The following is a 19,173-nucleotide window of genomic DNA, read 5'->3' as shown; positions in this document are numbered from 1 at the left end:
TTGGGAAAATGTTTCGATTTCCATTTACATATTAGCCAAATAAACATTGATTTCAATGATGTATTTTGAACTATTTTTTTTGTGCTGTAATTTTTAATTATATATTACCCATGCAAAAAGGGGGTCCACGGTATTGGACACCATAAATTTTGTGGTTCTACAAAATTAAAAACTTAAGAGATAATTTCTCTCTTCCTTCGGTGTAAAAGGTCTTTCTGGGAAAAAAAGAAAAGAAAAAAAGTGGGGGGGAGGGAGTACCAACCTCATTTCACAATTTAAATAATGCAACAGACTGTACTGCACCGCCATGGTCATCTTCATGAGAATCATAGGACGTGAAAAGGAGGATTAGAATTTTTCAAAATGCTTGTTTTTCCAAATGACTGGATGAATTCACTAAAGAACAGGTAATGAAATGATAAGTATTATTCAAAGTTTATTACATCAATGTTTTCCTTACATTGGTATAAAAGGTAATGCTTCCGGTAAAGAATTACCAAAATCTTCGGGAAATTAGAACAATTCAGGTAATGGCAGACTGAATAAAGCCTCCCTGCTACCTCGTTCACTTCACTAATGGTACTTGGTCCTTTCTATAGGCTTAATACAATCACTTCCTTTATGTACAAATTATGTAAATCAAGTTTTTGCACAAGTATGTACAAAGAATGAATGATATTTGAGGAAATCTTTGGTCAGTCAAGAGATACAATATAACACTTATGGAAGGACCATTTCTGCTTTTTTTCAACATACACATATCTACACGATAGAAGTACTTAAAGAGATGCTCGTGGAGAAGCAAATTACTCACTACTTGAGGTAAATTACTGAAAACAGAACAAAAGATTTCTAATTTTTACCCATAGGTGTTACTTTGCTCTGTTTCACTTTTTTTTTTATGATACTGCACTCACTTGCCTTTGTCATAATGCAGTCATTAGGTTTCTGCACACTGTATCACCTTCACTTGCTCTCATTCTGCCCTCAATAACTTCACCTCACCAGTGGATTTTCTGAATGTATTTCTTGACATTCGAGGTAGTGGCGACCGAACTTGCAACTCTGTGTTTTGCTGGTTTCAGCAAGCAGAGCTAGTATTATTATTATGTTCTTATTTCTCTTCAGTTTACCAAATGACCTATTAAACTAGGACATTGTCTTTCTGATTTTGACTACAACAAATCTCATTTAAAAAAAAAAATAACTAACCTAATATCTTTACATTATCATAAAAAATTTTAAAAAAAGAATGAGGGGATGAATTTCTGTACTTATTTACATCACACAAATACTTCCCTGTTGGGGAAAAAAAAAAAAAAAAAAAAAAAAAAAAAAAAAAAAGCCAACCTAGGCACTTACAGAACCCAAGAAAAATTCTTATTCTAAACCAGGTACCAAAAGAGCCCCTCCTCTCATGGCATTTCACTCTCCCTTTGTTTGTGTTTTCTGACACTTACCAGTATTTTTCATGTTACTCACTGATACAGTTCTCAGATTCTACGGCTCAGATCGTAGCTTTATGGAAATAATATATTAGATCAATTGACTCAAAACTAGTTAAACATAAAAAATTTCTTCCCACAGTATGATGATTTTGTGGGTTCAATGAAAAAAAAAAAAATAATAATAATAATGATCACAAGGAATAGGCCTACTGATTCACAAACTCAGGAGTGGTGAACTTGTCCAACTTTTCAGAAAGAAGTGTAAAAAATTGAGCAAATATATAAAATTAGAATACCATGAAAAATCAGCTTCCTTTCTCTCCTCTCTCCTAAATTCTTGCCAGATTTATATTCCTTCCTCTGAGAGTCAAGGGGCTGTGGTAGTGGTGGTGATGTGGTGAACGTAATGGTGTGATGTCAGTGAGATGACTGTAAAAGGAACATAAGATGGAAGTGAAAAATGAACCAAGAAAATTTACCTAAACCTTAATGAAACTGCATAAAATCTGAGGGATCTAGAATCAACTATGATATTTTTTAAGATACTGTAATAGGAGAGTTAGATATTGCATAGTAAGAGAAGTTAGGATAAAAATAGGTTAAAAAGAGGAGACACTGAGATTTTGAGTGATTCACGTGTGTAGATGTGATGGCAGAAGATGGGAACATGAGATGACTGATTTTGGCTGCACTAAGAATGCAGGAGGGAAATGAAACTATGAGATGATTCGTTTTGGCCGCGTGAAGTGATTACTTGCTGGTGGGTGGGTTGTGCCCATGAGGGGACATGAGGCCAGAAAGGAAGTGAGGGGCAGGGAGGTTGCCTTGTGGGAGAAAGTTCTTGTACATCCCTAGGTTTGCTAGAGCTTCAGGCGAGAGTGTCGATAATCCTGGAAGCCCTAAGGAACTCAACTGTAGCTGAGTGGCAGCCATGTGCTGAGCCGCTGCAGCTGCCGAAGCCGCCGAGCTGTTGCCACCGCCACTGCTGGAGGTGGGTGTCAGGAGGCTGTGGGGCAGCATACTGTAATAGGCAGCCAGGGTAGTGGGATCCATGTAAGGGAACAGGGACAGTGGTGGTGCTCCCCCAGCCCCAGAGTTGGGTTTAACCCCTGGAGCTAGCATGGGTGTCAGGTACGGTAGTAATGCGGCAGGGTTGATGGGCAGCCCTGCAAGCCCAGGTGGCAGCCCTTGGGCAGCCGCCGCCGCCAGTGCTGCCGCTGACATTCCTGCAGCTGCAGCTGCTGCTGACTGGTGTTTACTAGGAGAGTGTTTTGGAGGTGGATCTGAAGATTTTATGCTTACATGAGGAGGGGGAATCCTACCAGTATTGCAGTTCTTACTGGTGCCTGGCTTAGCCACTGATGACACTGTTATGTCCCGTCTTGTGGAAAGATCTAACAATTCTATCTCTGGCCGCTCTGATTTTGATGACCGACTGTTGTTCTTCCTAGATGCATTACTTAGGTCTAAGATCTCTATTTCTGGACTTGAACTCTTACTATCTTTCATGTAATCTTTTACATCTGCATTGGGTTTGCCATACATGTGCTTGGACTGTGAATACACCGACTGTGATTGGAAGACCCTGGGAGGCTCTGGCCTTATGGGGTCGCGTTGAGACTTGAGGACGGGGTGTTGATGAGCGGCCGGGGCTGGGGCAGGGAATATGCTGGTCTGAGGCAGAAGCTGGGCAAGGGCGCTGATAGTGGTCTTGTTGCTCTGGTGTGCTGGCAACAGAAGCTTGGCACTGGTGTCCAGGAGGTTCATCTGGCGGAGAACATCAGCTGGTACCAAGCCAGGCACTGCAGGCAAGCTGGGTTTAGGAGGCAGAGGGGGCTCCTGGATCACTGACGGCCGTCCTCCACTGTCTTTGTCTCGGGAACTGGCACCATTTACTCTTGAACTTTCTGTCTTTAGCTTCTTGGTTGCTGGTTCTTGCAGTGGTCGCTCATACCTGCAAAAGTACAAAGTAATTAGTTTCTCAATACAAAGCAAAAGGGGCCAGTAAGTTCAGGCTGAAAAGGGTAGGCAAATGACTGGTAGTCTCTTGGCAGTTAATGGGGTAGGAATACAAGCAATGAGGTCTATACAAGACAGTACTTTGGTAAAAACTCATATTTATAGGAGACACAAAGTGCAAAGAATATTCCTTCTAGAAGAAGTATTAACACAGTCACAAACAAGATGATGGCCATATAATATTTAAACGACAAAACTGATATGATTTCTACAGTTGACCAGTTATGCCCATAAAATATGAAAAGTATTAAATCTTATGTTAGAAAGTTGGGCAGAAAAGGAGACACATGCATATTAGCAGAGAATAAATGTATGAAAAGTCCATATGGAGTTACATGCACTCCTTAATTAAGAGCTAAATTGCATGCAGGTAAAAACCAAACTTTAAAGTGAAACTATAAAACATAATTCTGGCTTTTGGCTGCAAAGCAGGTAAAATTAGAAGCTTCTTATATGTAAAAGCAGATTCAAAAGCAACTGAATCAAATAATATGAAAAGGGAAGCACCTGTGAAACCAAACTAGTAAGAAATGGAAAACTGAGCTACTTTTAGGAAGGTATACTGTACTGTGAATCATGATCCTCACCCTTTGACCCACCTCTCTGCAATCTTGGCCAGGTCCTGTAATGCAGACATGCCCAAGGTGGATTTAAGTCCCTCTAGTGTCATGAGGTCTGCCAGCTGGAGTCCCTTGAGCCCTGGGCCCAGTGTAGGGAGTGCATTAGGATCCAGCATCCCTGGGGGCATCATGTCAGGGGCACCCATGGTACGTGGGATGGGGGTGATGGTAATTTCAGGACGTTTGGCAAGGTCCGCTGGAATTGTGTTGCCGCTACCCTCCTTTTTCACATTCACCTTTGGAACCTATGGAAAATTAGTAACTGCTGATTTTTGTTTTTACATGAATAACATAACTGTCTTACATATATATTACACTTCAAGGTAGACAACAGAGAATAGGGGAATTTTTCTTGGTCCTCACCAACCTCTCCCTTTAACCCTATTCAATACTGTACACAAGGAATACAACCTGTGGAAAGGGAAGGGAAGGGGAATGATATCAATGGAGAGGGGTGGAGTAATTCAAATATAATGTATGAAGATGATGTGTTACTTCCATACAGTGAACAGGCTTCTTTTCAGTCTGGTTCTGAGTTACCCAATACTAAACAGGTAACTGTTAATGACTTGGTTTGAAAGTCAATGCAGATATGATTTAATGGATGGCTGTTGAGAGTGTAATGCACTGGCAACTAAAAACAGCCCTAAACTGACATAATCCAAGTCCTGTTGGCTGATTATGCACATGTCCCTCAACTTCCTCCTTATTTCTTGAAAGGATAATGGTGAACTGTAGGAGAAGAGCAAAGTCGGCCTGCAGTCCACCAGGTTCACATCCAGATGTGCCTGGAGCCAGAAGAAGCTCAACAGGTATTTCAGGTACATTTTCTGGTATTAACGCACAAATACATCATATAACTGCAATTAAAAAACAAAGAATCTCTGCACTCCCACGCAATCCACACTTAATACTTTTCTGGTTAAAAATATTCATTTTCACATTAATGACAGTTCAAAGGCAAAAAATGTGTTCTTTCATTCATTTATAAAGGTTCTATCATGATTTCATGAACAAGCCTTAACCACCCAATGGCAGCTCTCCATGCTATTCGATCTCTAGCGGCCTCTCTATTCTGTCCCTTATCCCAAGGTCATGCTCTATGACCACGTCCCACATTTTTTCAGTCTGCCTCTTGCATCTCTACCCTCAACATTCACACCCTATGCCCTCTGCACTCAGCTGCCTTTCTCCATCCTCTCCACATGCCCAAGCCACTTCAATCTACACCTGATCATAACACTAACGATAATTTTTTTTCTTAGCTGTAAAGTGAAAATAAGCAAGTGACGTGTGTAAAACTGTGGCAGTGTTGGCAGTAAATTTCAGTGCAATTTGGCCAGGCTGGTCTTTACCATCACACCACTTGATTTTTTTTTTTTTTTACACTGATATTCTTTTACAATAGCTTACAGTGGCAATATGTGGTGTTCTAAGTGATTATGAGCTTTAGTTATGTTGATTTTGTACTTGGATAAGAAAATAGTATCCCTCACAAGCCTTACCTTGGGACCTCTGAAAGCACCCCATTGTCCCCAATCATTCAATATGTTGGCTTCCATTATTCAATCAACGAAACGATTTTTGGAAATGCAACCCTATTGCCGTGTGAGAGATGCTTGTATTCCCATTACCGTATTTTTGATAGTGTCACAGCCTGTGTAAAGGTATATGTATCATTGTTGATGTGTGTTGTCCCCATGGGTGTTCAATATACTGTAATGTATATACTGTACAGTACTCCATAATAATGGGCAGCCTATGGTATATTTGGATGGAGTTATATGAAAAACAGAACATCTGAGATATGGAAAAGGGAATGTGAAGCTGGCGATGAATGGTCGAATGGTCATGGAATAAATCTGTTTTCAGTCTCAGTATACACACAAGATATGGTGCTTCTTATTAATGAAAGCAGTCTCTGCAGGGCAGCCATTTTGTGAAAGTCTACAAGTTGCAATGTCTGAAATATGAAACTTAAGCAGATCAGTGACAAGTTATGGATGTTGAAAGAGGGGGTAGTAGTAATAGTTGTTCCCTATGCAGTCTGGCCGAACAGCCCTGAGTCCCTAAGGAAGGCCATGCCCGAGACCGGGTTTTCCCACAGATCTCTCAAGGAGTGTATGTCGTGTTGTTGGCGTAGGTGATTGTGTGTAATGCAGTCTTCCATAATGTGCTTAATAGTATGGGGTGCTGTGTTACATCCTGGACAGGCATCAGCAACGGAGTCGTCCAGCCTCTTCTGGTAACTTGCGAGGGCTGGATGATGCCCACATCTCAGCCTGGCCAGGTGGACCCTGTCCTCATGAGAGAGACAGGATTCAGAAGGGTGGATATCAGGAGGCTGTGCATGCAGCTGTGTGTTGTCTTTAGGTGACTGAATGGAGCGGCGAGTGATTTGAGTATGGATTTGCTTCTGGAAGCTCGTCTGAGGCTGGCGAGGGGGGAGAGATGACAGTATTTGTGTATGATATCGAGTGCTGGGTGTTGTTTTGATGTTCCTTGGTGTGTGTGGATGTGCTGCCATGTAGTATAGTGAATGTTGTGGGTTTGTGGAGGCTGCAGAAAGAATTTGGGTGCCTCTCATGTCTAGGTGATCCTTGACTTTGAGGACTTTGGTTTCATGATATAGGTGGTCTGTGAATATAGTAGCTGTGCAACCTGTGATTATTTTTAAGACCTTGTTCTGTATGGACTGTAGAGTGTTGTAGTGTGTTTTGGTGAGGTTAGAAGCCCTGGCAGGGCTTGCATAATTCATCACCGAACGTATACAGTATATTGTTTGTATACTGTGGTGGTGGTTTCTTTGTTGTGTCCAAATGTTGTATGGGCAAGTGACCTTAAGGCATTAAGTCTTGGTGTTATTTTATTTTTAATGTTTGTGATGTGTTGTTTAAATGACACTGATGTACTGTATGTTACACCAAGGATTTTGGGTGTGTGTGTATGTGGTAGGGAAGTCTTGTTTATGGCGGGGTGTGGAATGTGACTGTTCTGCTGTCCAGTTTGTCAGAAGGGTCACTGTAGATTTGGATGGGGCTATTTTGACCTTGTTTGTGGAGAACCATTCATGTAGTGTGTTAAGGTAAGGTTGGAGGATTTGTGCAGCTGTGTCTGCATTTTGGTGTATACATGTAAGTGTTATATTATCTGCACAGGAAGCTATGTGTATCTGTGGTGTGTGGGGTGTGGGTATGGCAAGCATGTAAAGGTTAAAGAGTGTAGGGGACAAAACAGATCCTTGGGGGAATGCCATTTGTGAAGTTTCTGACATTCGAAGACTGACCAACAAATGTTACATGTGCACATCTGCCTGCTAAGTAGTTTGCCAGCCGTCTTTTTGTGTTATTGTGCATGTTTGTGTTGAAAGAGGGGTTTCACAACATGGTGTACAGTCATGACTTGGTATGCAGGGGGGTTATGTAAAGTGAAAACCTACTGCATACAGACTGATTGTATATTGATGCCAATATAACAAGGGTTCAATGGGAAAACGTCGGGGGTGCAGGGCCGCATAACCTTTAAAATAATAAAAAAATAATAATAATAAAAAAATTTCAGGCTTGCCTTCAGCAACCTTAGCAGAACAAAGCTTACCAGTAAGGGTTGCATCTTTGCCAGACATGATTTCCCTGTCACAAGTTTCCACAATTCACACACAAAATGTTATCACTCCACTAATTTTCATACACTACACTATTCACTGCACACTTGCACTGTTGTCTGGTGAAAAAGATGGTGTTCCAATGGCCTTGGATGCGCAAGACGGAACAAAAGTTAGACAATCACAATGCATATAAACACTAAGTGACCATATCAGCTGAAACATCTGACTGATGTCTTGTACGGAAGGCATTATATATGCATGGGACTGTCGTATGTGGCCACCACAATTTATATATAACGAACTTCACAATCATTAACCCAAAACTGGGTATAACTTTTACTTCATCATTCAATCAATTCATTGTATACCAGACTGTCATATACTGAGTTGTGGTTGTATTAATGTAATGGAGATGAATTGGTGGCATATTTTAAAATCTCAGAGCAGTGTTCAGCTAAGAGATATTTAAAAACAATGTGGAAAGTACCATGGCTCGAGGAGGATATCAGAATGTGTTTGTTATCATCGTCATCATCATAACCTACAGTATTTCATACTAATAAATGGGGTAGGTTGGATCCAGAAACAAGAGCTGATTTTAAAAAAAGGGGAAAAAAAAAAAAAAAAAAGCAGAACTATCAACACTATTCTGTGAAACTAATCACACTCACATTCAATCATCATTTATCCCCTTCAGCTCAATGATGTGTTTTACATTTTTTTCCCTTGCTATCTCCAGATCACCAGTATTTCATCTGGCTCTGAGGGAGACCTTTTGTAGTGGCGTGAAAAGTGAAGCGTATATCTAACTTCTCCAGTACGAAGTCTTTCCAAGCCTCATTAATACTGTGTGGAGATAGCAAAAATGATATGAAAAATTCATCACCACCATGAAAGGGTTCTATCTACCTATCAAATGATCCCATGCTTCTTTGTTTGGGACTCCCCACAATGAGGTTGGTTATATTAAAGCTGATGCTTTCTATGGCGTGGAGGTTACACCACCACGCTTCCTGGTGAAGGAATTCCCATACTAAGACACAGTACAGCTGATGTTTTCATGGATTGGAAGATAAAACCACATGCTAAAACCAGCAAACTACTTCCCAACAGTTGCTTGAAACTGAAGGGGAAAAAAAAAAAAAAAAAATGTGAGTTGTGTAAGAACTAATAATGTTAAAAGTCAGTTTGGACTCTGACCCTATCATCTGTGCCTGAATGTTCCCACCTAAGAGTGATGACAGTGTGACTAGTTACCAAGCTTGAAGCCACATTTCACTATCATGATAGTGCCCCTCATGGCTGATGGTAGCCATCCGTTTACTAGCAGCATTTAAGTCATCCACACATTTGTTCTTTTTCCTTTTATATGCACACACACACACACACACACACACACACACACACACACACACACACACACACACACACACACACACACACACACACACACACACACACACACACACACACACACACACACACACACACACACACACACACACACACACACACACACACACACACACACACACACACACACACACACACACACACACACACACACACACACACACACACACACACACACACACACACACACACACACACACACACACACACACACACACACACACACACACACACACACACACACACACACACACACACACACACACACACACACACACACACACACACACACACACACACACACACACACACACACACACACACACACACACACACACACACACACACACACACACACACACACACACACACACACACACACACACACACACACACACACACACACACACACACACACACACACACACACACACACACACACACACACACACACACACACACACACACACACACACACACACACACACACACACACACACACACACACCAGGTCAGATTACAAACATTTAAGTAAAACATTAACCCCCAAAGCTGTGAAAACCCTCACAGCAAATTTTCAAATTTTCCAGAACTTCCAACTACATCTAAGCCATCTGGAAAAAGACAATCATCATTCTAACACGTAGGTATGGCAAATATGTACAAAAGAGTCCATTACTTTGTACATCAATATATATCTGTCCATCATTCAAAATTCTTAAGAATGCTACCACTGACATTCCTTTATCCAAATTTTAAACTCACAACCACCACGCTATATTCCAAAATGATGTACCCACACCCCTTTCTACAGTGACACTTTTTTTTTTAATGGTTTCATCAGAAACCAACTTCCATTAAGAACTACACTGCCTATAACTGACAATCAAAACTTCCCCCACAGTACTGTAATACATCTTGATCAACAAATTATGAACACAATGATTAAAGGCAATGATGTGAAATTACTGGCAAACTTCCATTCAGGTACACAAGCCTAAACACTCAGCCAAAACCTAAGATCCAAATTCAGAAACAATAGTTTAATAACACTCCAAAAATCACCAAGCAGCAAACCAACTCTACCATAATATTTAACCCATTTATCAGGTGACATATTCTGTTTGTTAAATCTTGCTTCTTTCCAATGATTTAATTCATTGTAACTGGAGATTTATTAAAGTGAAGGGGTCAGTTAAAGCTACATCTAACCCATAATTCAAAGTCTCATCAGGAGGTGGAAAGAAGATTACATCACTGGACTTCGACACTAGCGTTGGCACCAGCACAGGCATGCAGCCAGAAAACTTTACCCCACTACCTAGTGGTGAACACAAAGAGGTGTGGGATGGGTTCTGTCAGTGCAGCTCTAGGCCAGGATGGGGCTGTCCCCATTCTCCCCATCTGGGTTAAAGGCTGTCCAGGCAGAGACTGTGGTCCATCTCCACCTTGCATTTATTCCAACTATGAGATACAGAGGTTGCTAGACATTAAGATGCATGGAGAGCTGCCATTATATGATCAAGGCAGATGCATGCAAGCATACTGAAGCCTTTATAAAAAGAGATGACAAATCAACCATCACTCTCTTCTATCAACACGGACATCAATCACAAACAGACCCTCAAGCCATTCCCTTTAGCCATCATTCCCCTTACAAAGACACCCCCAAAATTCTCAGACTTACTCTAACAACACACATGACCAGAATCTACCTGGATGTTTTTGCTATGATATGTAGTCCACCAACACACCCACAATTATTATGTTACATTAAACTAAGTTAGGATATGATAGGTAAGATTAACATAACCTAACAATCTAACCCAACTTGACCTTCCTCTTCTTACCCAGATATCAAGTGGATGCCAGAGATTTTGCATGTTATAATGTAAATATCCTTGCAGACTAACTCCAGCTAGTTCAATCTCATACAATAGTAGCATCACACGCAATCATCAATGCAAGAGCCTTTTGTACACCTGATGCACTGAAAACCCTGATAAGCACCATCCCATCTTCAGACAGCAGAATGACCAATAAGTCTACAAACAACTAGTCCAGAAAACGTTTAATTAAATGAGTACAAGCTGGGACCCCACCACATCAGCTGCAATATGCTCTCTCTCTCTCTCTTTCTAATGTGTGTGTGTGTGTGAGAGAGAGAGAGAGAGAGAGAGAGAGAGAGAGAGAGAGAGAGAACATGTACAAAGTCACAAGCACATATCATCACCATAACGAAATAATCACTGGCAATCAAGGGTCATACGAACAAGATAGGCACACAGTTCATCACCTCGGCACAGGAACAATTCCATCCTTGCCATTATATGCTACACCTCCCCCCACTACATTAATGCTTCAAAAACACCCCTGCTCTACTGACCAACACAACATTATATTGAAGCTCAGCCATCATGGTTGTTAAATACTTTTCAACAAACAGCATCCACCATAAAATCCCAACACATACTCGTGCCTTAGAAACTGCCCTTTCTAGAGAGGCAAGAATTCACCAGGCCAGTTTAAAATGTGGCTATCACCCTTCCCTGCTGCAATACCAGTACAAACACAACTAAAGAAAGCAATCCTCTCTCCCCTCACTGTAAGCAGCCCTACACATCACAACACACCCATCTCATGCATCTCACTCTCACATCAGACAAACCTTCAATATAATCTCAATACAAGAGCTCTGGGAGTGCCTGGCTGAAGGGCTGCATTTCTGCAGTCCAATGGCATCTGGATCCTACCTTATCCCATCATTTACGTGGGATTTAGGGTTGGAATGGTGATGGTGAGGGAAAACAATCTCTTTAACCCTTTCATAATAATGGCAAAAGTTGTGGATTTTATTGTCACTAACCCTACAAAATTTACTACGCCAAGAGAATATTCAATTAATGGGATTATTTGTCATGGCATACTATCATACCCAAACATGCTATTCTCTCTTACTTGGCCTAAAGCTGCAAACTCTCCATCTTGAATGCTGACCTATAACATGAAAGTAACACTTGAATATGAAGCAAATGGAGAAGAAATGCTGCAGACATATTATTAAATAATACCTTGGCACTCCAACAATGTGGTCATATGACAAAAATATTGTGAAAACAATGCACTGCCAAGTCTTGCCTTAATCTGTCACTGCCGTACAGCAAAGAAGCTGCAAAAGGATGAAAATCTCTGGAAAGTTCACATGGACAAACCACAGACACTACTGTTTTTCGTACAGTATTCTACTTCTGATATAAAGCATTCAATTTTTGAATCAAGATATATCTCTTTTATTTTATTTTTGCAACTTCCAGAAAATTTCATTCAACTAAGGCAAGGGTATATACTGAAGACATTAAGTACGACTATACCTAACTTCTCCAGTTATAAAACTCTCTCATAAGCTGAGTGAAAGCCTCTGAAAGTAGCAGAAATAAAATCAGAAATGAATCATCACAGTGGATAATGCAGCAGGAGAATGCAGACTAGGATAACCTTCTCAATTTTAACCCTTTCAGTCTGGGTTTGGTCAATGATTTGATAAATTCAATTATACATGAATATGTTGTTGTTGAGGAGTGAGACTGTAAATGTGTATAAGGGGAATGGTGATGCCCTGGAATGGGGAAATTCTTTAGGTATAAAACTTATGAACTAAGCAATGATGGTATTGGAGAGAGTCCTGGAAAGTATGATAAGGGAAAGACTAAACACTGATGAGATGCAGATTGGATTTATGCCAGGTAAAGGGGCCAACGATGCAAAATTCATTGGCTGACAACTTCGGGGAAAATATATAGGAAGAAGAGAGAGCTGTACTTTGTTTTTGTTGATTTTAATAAGAAAGCTTAGGATATAAAAGTGACTGGTTAGAGTGGTTATGTCAATGTTCGAGGGTGCTTGCACCTAAGTGAGAGTGAAAGGAGGTTTGAGTGATGAGTTTTCTGTGAATGTTGGTGTGCATCAGGGGTCAGTTTTAAGCCCCTTCCTTATTTATCATGGTGCCTGAAGATCTCTCATGTGACTACAGAGTTGGACTCCCATGGGAGGTGTGAAGGGTAAGTAGTGTGAACACTGAAGGTAGGGTTGCATGAGGCAGACCGAAAAAGACCTGGGACAAGGTCATATTGTATGACCTCAGGGATATGGGACTGACTAGAAAGGCTGCTAGAGACTGTGAAGTGTGGAGTGCCACAATTAGGCGACCAGGGCTGACAATTGGAAGCATGATGGGGTCTTTATAAAATAATGAAATGAAACCTCTCCCGGACAATTTTATTTAGCTTGAGAATGACTTTTGGTACAGGAGGGGTAGATACAGTCACGACCCAGCAGACGACCAACCAAGAGAACGATAAAAAGAGAAGTTATATCCAGTTTCGCATTAAAAACAGCAGAATTCACTTACGCGATAATTGTGGTGGCTGTGTAAGACAACCACATACGTACACAGTGTCGCCCACGCAAGCCAAGAGTCAGACATTTAAGCCAAGATGGCCATCCAGAGTTTGAATTAGCTGTGCTCATCTCCTTTCATTCTGTCTCACGTGTGCTAAGCCACTGAAATACCAATGCTATCGCCAAAAGACTACAAGTACAGTAATCCCTCGATTATTCAGACGTCCATTATCCGAATGATCCATTATCCAGATACTGTGATCTGGCTGTATTACAACATTATACATACATCTCTCCATTTCATCTAGACAAAATGTTTGCATCCAGGTGGAAATTATGGCCGAGCAAACATTTTTGCTCGCCTGGGTGGGAACTGCCCAGTGGCGCCATGCTGTCTCGCTCAGTAGTTCACCCAGCATCCACCGGAGACCCTGTCAGTCGTTCCAAGTTCCAGTCCGGCAACTGTGTAGTGAACAGCTCCTCTCGTAGAGTTGTTCTGGCGGATTTTGTGGTTGTTCCCTACCTGTTTTGGGCCTTGCTATTCCTTGCATGCCTCTTCCTTGGGTGTGTGATGATGGCCCCTCCACCAGGGAAAAGCAAGAGGGTAGTGCTGACTCTGAAGAAGCGGGTGATCCTGAGTAAGACTGATGTGGGATGGTCAACTTCCCACATCTTAATGGAGCACGACCTGCCCCGCTCAGCCCTACATGATGTGGTAACTGCTTGGCTGTGGTTTATAGGCCCGCTTGACCAGATAGAGTAGTGATGAACAGGAACACGTGTTGCACAATGTGCAATAGTGGCCTTTCACAGTGGATTTCAAAGTTAGGTTATGTACGAAGGGGGGGCTGGGGAGACATCCATTATCCTGACGGATCCATTTTCCGGACATGCCTCAGGTTTTCTTACGTCAGATAATCGAGGGATTACTGTACACAACAAATAGTGCAGTGTGTGATATAGAGTGGCAATAACCTTTTGTGTGTGAAATACTGAAACTTGTGACTTGGAAATCAAGCATGGATGCTACCCCTGGTGGAAAGTGTGGTGTTAGTGCAGGCATCGAGGGCAAACCGAAAAGGGTAAGAGTTTTTGTGATGTTTGGTTACATGGCACTTGACCCCCATCATTTCTGCACTGAACCCATGTTAAATCAATACTGATTTAAGGTAAACTGATATGCAGTAAGTTTTCATCTGACATAGCCCTATCACATACCAAACTGTGACTATACAGCCTTGTTAACTTCTTTTTTTACTAATAAGCTTTCAAAAACCAAATAATCTGGTAGCAGCAGGAATAAACAACAAAAAAGTGTCACCATCTCCATCTGAAATTGCCCAACTGACTTCACAAAATGCACACAACCAACTGTCTTCATGGTGAGGGTTTACTGTGATGTAAAATGGACATTTAAAAAGGAATTCAACTGGAGAAACACCTGTATACAGAGAAAAATGCCTCTCACACTATGAAATAATGTATAATAACACCATTCTAAAGAATTCTAGCAGATGCAGTACAATTTACAATACAAAATCCACATCTGAGCACTGAATCATTCATTAACTGCATGCTATAGTCTGCTAATCTTATCCAACATACATAGTCTGAAAATTCAGGATGCTTTAGTCAAAAGTTTCATACGTATGCAACATTCACCGTACTCCTAGAACTTAAATACAAGCAGCCAGAATACTGCACCATCAAAATGAGAATTACAGTATCAGTAAGAATTTCCGCTAAGAAATTTGTATACTGTACATACAGTGGCTTTAGGAGTGGCAAAGGATGTGTAAATCAAATATCTGCGGTAAGACAGATAGTGGAGAAGGCTAGTGAGAAGGATTATACGGTATTTATGGCATTTATGGATCTGGAAAAAGCATACAACAAAGTGGACAGAGAAGGATTGTGGAGTGTTTTGCACATGTACAGTATATATTGTAAGCTGCTAGGTGCCATCAAGAGTTTTTATGATGGTAGTGAAGCATGTGTAAGGGCAAATGGGCATCTAAGTGAATGGTTGACGATCAATGTGGTCGTGCGACAAGGTTGTCTGATGTCCCCATGGTTGTTTTATATATATATATATATATATATATATATATATATATACAGTATATGGATGGGGTGATGAGAGAAGTAAAACACGAGTAATGGGAGAGAGGGATGGCGTTGGTAATGAATGGTGACAGATGGAATATCTCAAATTTGCTGTATGCTAATGATGCAATGCCACTAGCAAATACGAGACAAGAACTTGGTAGACTAGTGCAGAGTTTTGTAGATGTCTGAGAGCGTCGTGCCTTGAGAGTAAATGTAGAAAAGAGTACAGTGATGGTAATCATGAAAGAAGGTAACTCCCAGTGTGATGTTACAGAGAATGGAAAGAGACGAATTGGTGAGTGAGTTCAAATACCTGGGTACAGTGACAGAATAGAGAGGAAAATGTGCAAAGGAAGTGGAAAGTAGAGCAACAGAAGAAAGGAAAGTAGCTGGTGCTATGAAGGCCTTGATAAGAAACAGAGGCTTGAGTGCTGCAGTTGCATGAGGCTTACATGAAGGAGTGTTGGTGTCAACTTTAACATATGGATGTGACTATGGTGTGGCATGAAAATGAAAAGTAAAGAGAAAGCAGTGGAGATGGGACTCCTGAGGAATGTATGTGGAGTACAGAAAGTGAACAGAATATGAAATAATACGATTCGTGAAAGGTGAGGAGTGAGGAAGTCTATTTCAATTTTTTGTTTCGTTTTTGAAAGCTCCAACATGCTTGCATGCGTCGGCCTTGCTTACCTAATGGCAGCTCTTCACGCTGCTCGATCTTTAGCAGCCTCCTTATTCAGTCCCTTAACCCTGAGGTCAACTTAATGACCTTGTCCCAGGTCTTTTTTGGTCTACCCCTTGCAACCCCACCCCTAATATTAACGCTTCTCACTTTCTGCACCCAATTATCATCCCCCATTCTCTCCACATGCCCATACCACCTCCATCTACCTCTCCTCATCACAACACCAATACACTCCAGTCCCATACTACCGCTCAACTCTTCCATCGTAAACCTAGTCCCCCCAGGCCTTGAACTCAGGGACAAACTGCACATCCACCTAATCAGTCATTTCTGTGCATTTGAGCCTGCGAATATTCTCTTCCTTTACTGCCCAGGTCTCACTAACATACAGCATTACACTCCTAACACATGCTGCAAACAAAGATCCCTTAGCACTTATGGAGAGCCCTCTCAATGTCAGGAGAAGCAACAGCTCCGCGAACTTCTTCCAACCACTCCTCACCCTAGCCACAGAGCCAGCTCCAGCCTGACCTCCAGCACATAACATGTCTCCCAAATAACAAAACCCTTCCACACACTCAAGACTCCCCAGCAAGTTCAATCCCTTCACGCCTAGCAATCTCCACCTGCTCTCCTCAACACACTGCACACAAAACATCAGCATTATCTCACATTCTACCTCTAATACCACTACATCTCTTATGCACCCACTTATCACAAACACTGCACAAGATGGAATTACTTCCCATGCTCTTGTGGCAGACTGCACTTGGCAACTCTCCCTCTACTTTGACAGTACTGTCACCAACCCTAGATGTCATCACTTTTGTTTTATCTGCATTTACTCTTAAGCCCCTGCACCCCATACCATCTCTCCATTTCCTAAATCTTTCCTCCGCCTCCCTTTCATTCTCTGCAATCAACACCAAACCATCAGCATACAACATCTCCCATGGGAGTCAGTTTCTAAAGTCACGTGGGAGGGCTTCAAGTACCAATATAAACAACAAGGGACTCAAAACTGACCCCTGATGCACACCTACATTCACGGAAAATTCATCATTCAAATCTCCATTCACTCTTACCTGGGTACGAACACCCACATACATGGCCATAACCACCCTAACCAGCCACTCCTTGATCCCAAGCTTTCTCATTGCCCACTTCATCACCTGTCTAAGGACTCTGTCAAAAAACCTTCTCCAAATCAATAAAAACAAAGTACAGTTCCCTTTTTTCCCTATATATTTTTCCTGAACCTGTCGAACAATGAATATGGGATCAGTGGTCCCCCTGCCTGGCATAAACCCAAACTGCATCTCATCAATATTCACTCCTTCTCTAATGATATCTTCTAGACCTCTCTCCATTACCTTCATTATCTGATCTAAAAGCTTTATACCTCTATAATTTCCTCTTTCCAGGGCATCACCCTTCTCCTTGTGCACATTTACAATTACACTCTTCAGTCAAAAATCTGGGACAACATGCTCATATATAATCATATTTATCAGGACAGTGACTAACCTCATTCCCATATCTCCTAATGCCTTCAACATTTCAGCAGTCACCTGTTGCCTTCCCCACCTGCATCCTGCCTATTGCCTCACTCACAGTAGCAGCATCAATCAAAGGCCAAGGGCCATACACTGGATCTGCTGGCTCCAAACCTTCCCTATCCCAGTCAAACTCCTCATTCAACAACCAGCTACAATGCTCTCTCCATGCATCTTTAATATCCCCACTGTTCATGACTACCCTTTCTTCATCATTCTTCATGCACTGCTCACCTATAATATCCAAATTCTCCCTCTTCACCTGATTTGTCACCTTAAATATCACAGTAAATGTCTCTGTGACTCAGACTTCACCCTGTATACCTCTCTTCTAGCCCCTACATTTGGCAGCATGGACACCAGAATCTGTGGGCACCCAAATCGATGAGAGTCTACAGTAAACCCTTGATGCTCGCGGACTTGAAGCTCGCAGATTTGATTACTCGCTGATATTTCACTCTCGTGATAAATAATAATGAATAGCGAAATGAAATGAATAATGCGGAGTTTGAATGATGTGAGCATATGAATATCACACATCGTAATAACTCATCATACTTAACTACATTTTCAATAGTTAATCTTCCTGAATAAAGGTGAACTGAAGAGAATGTATTCTCCATTGATGAGAAATGATGAGAATATACTGACATTACTGTACTGTATGGTATTTTTAATACATTTTCTTGTACAATTTATTGTACAGTAACCCCTCCACTATCTGATGTAATAGAGCCAAATGCATGTCCACAAAGTGGTCCCGTCTGGAAAGTGGGCCCCTGGCTCCTGGACTGGTACTTAAGGACCTTAACCCAGCCTAACTTTGAAAGCCACCTAAATAACTCCCTATCGGACATGCATAGCACCTATTTAAAATATTTAAGACCCTATTCATACCAATAATGAACATAAAGCATGAAATAAATGAAAAGGAACCAAAGAATGAGGAATTAAAAGTGACTGTACCTCAGCCAGGGTATGTACAGGACGTCTGTGGCCGCCTTCCCTAAGGCTTTGGCAGTGGTGAAAATCCTCTTGAAGCATGTACAGTAATCCAGTGTTGTGCTGCACTTACAGTAATTCTTTGCACTGTGAGTTTTAATTGTTTAACACTGCACATTCTTAATTGCACCACGCCAGTTTCAACTGCCAGATTCAACCACCAGTTTGCACTCCACAGTTAATCCTTTGCACTCGAAATTCTAATTTCTTAACACTGCACAACACTGTAAACTCCCATGTGGTCTAGTGGCGAGGTATTGCAGTTTATTTTACTGTTTATTCACAAAAAACAAGCACATGTGGCTTCACTGTGATA

General features: G+C 41.4%; 1 protein-coding gene across 3 annotated transcripts in view; it reads right to left on the bottom strand.

Moving 5' to 3' along the window:
- Positions 1 to 465: 465 nt before the first annotated feature.
- The window catches only part of LOC145410224 (uncharacterized), a 323,971-nt gene continuing 305,263 nt past the window's right edge, over positions 466 to 19,173 (bottom strand). For 2 of the 3 annotated variants that reach the window (XM_080280443.1, XM_080280444.1), the window contains exons 10-11: positions 4,055 to 4,332; positions 466 to 3,402 (exon numbers count right to left, since the gene is read on the bottom strand). In XM_080280443.1, coding sequence (XP_080136569.1) covers positions 2,199 to 3,402; positions 4,055 to 4,332 — 1,482 coding nt within the window. In that variant the 3' untranslated portion in view covers positions 466 to 2,198. The remainder of the gene's footprint in view (positions 3,403 to 4,054; positions 4,333 to 19,173) is intronic. The other variant, XM_080280445.1, reaches the window with a different exon arrangement.

The sequence above is a fragment of the Coenobita brevimanus genome, chromosome 84 (genome assembly GCF_032717465.1).
Source record: "Coenobita brevimanus isolate Jiangsu-jjx chromosome 84, ASM3271746v2, whole genome shotgun sequence".
NCBI classification, from domain to species: domain Eukaryota; kingdom Metazoa; phylum Arthropoda; class Malacostraca; order Decapoda; family Coenobitidae; genus Coenobita; species Coenobita brevimanus.
Note: the sequence above shows the minus strand (reverse complement) of the source record. Positions and strands in the feature narration are given on the sequence as shown.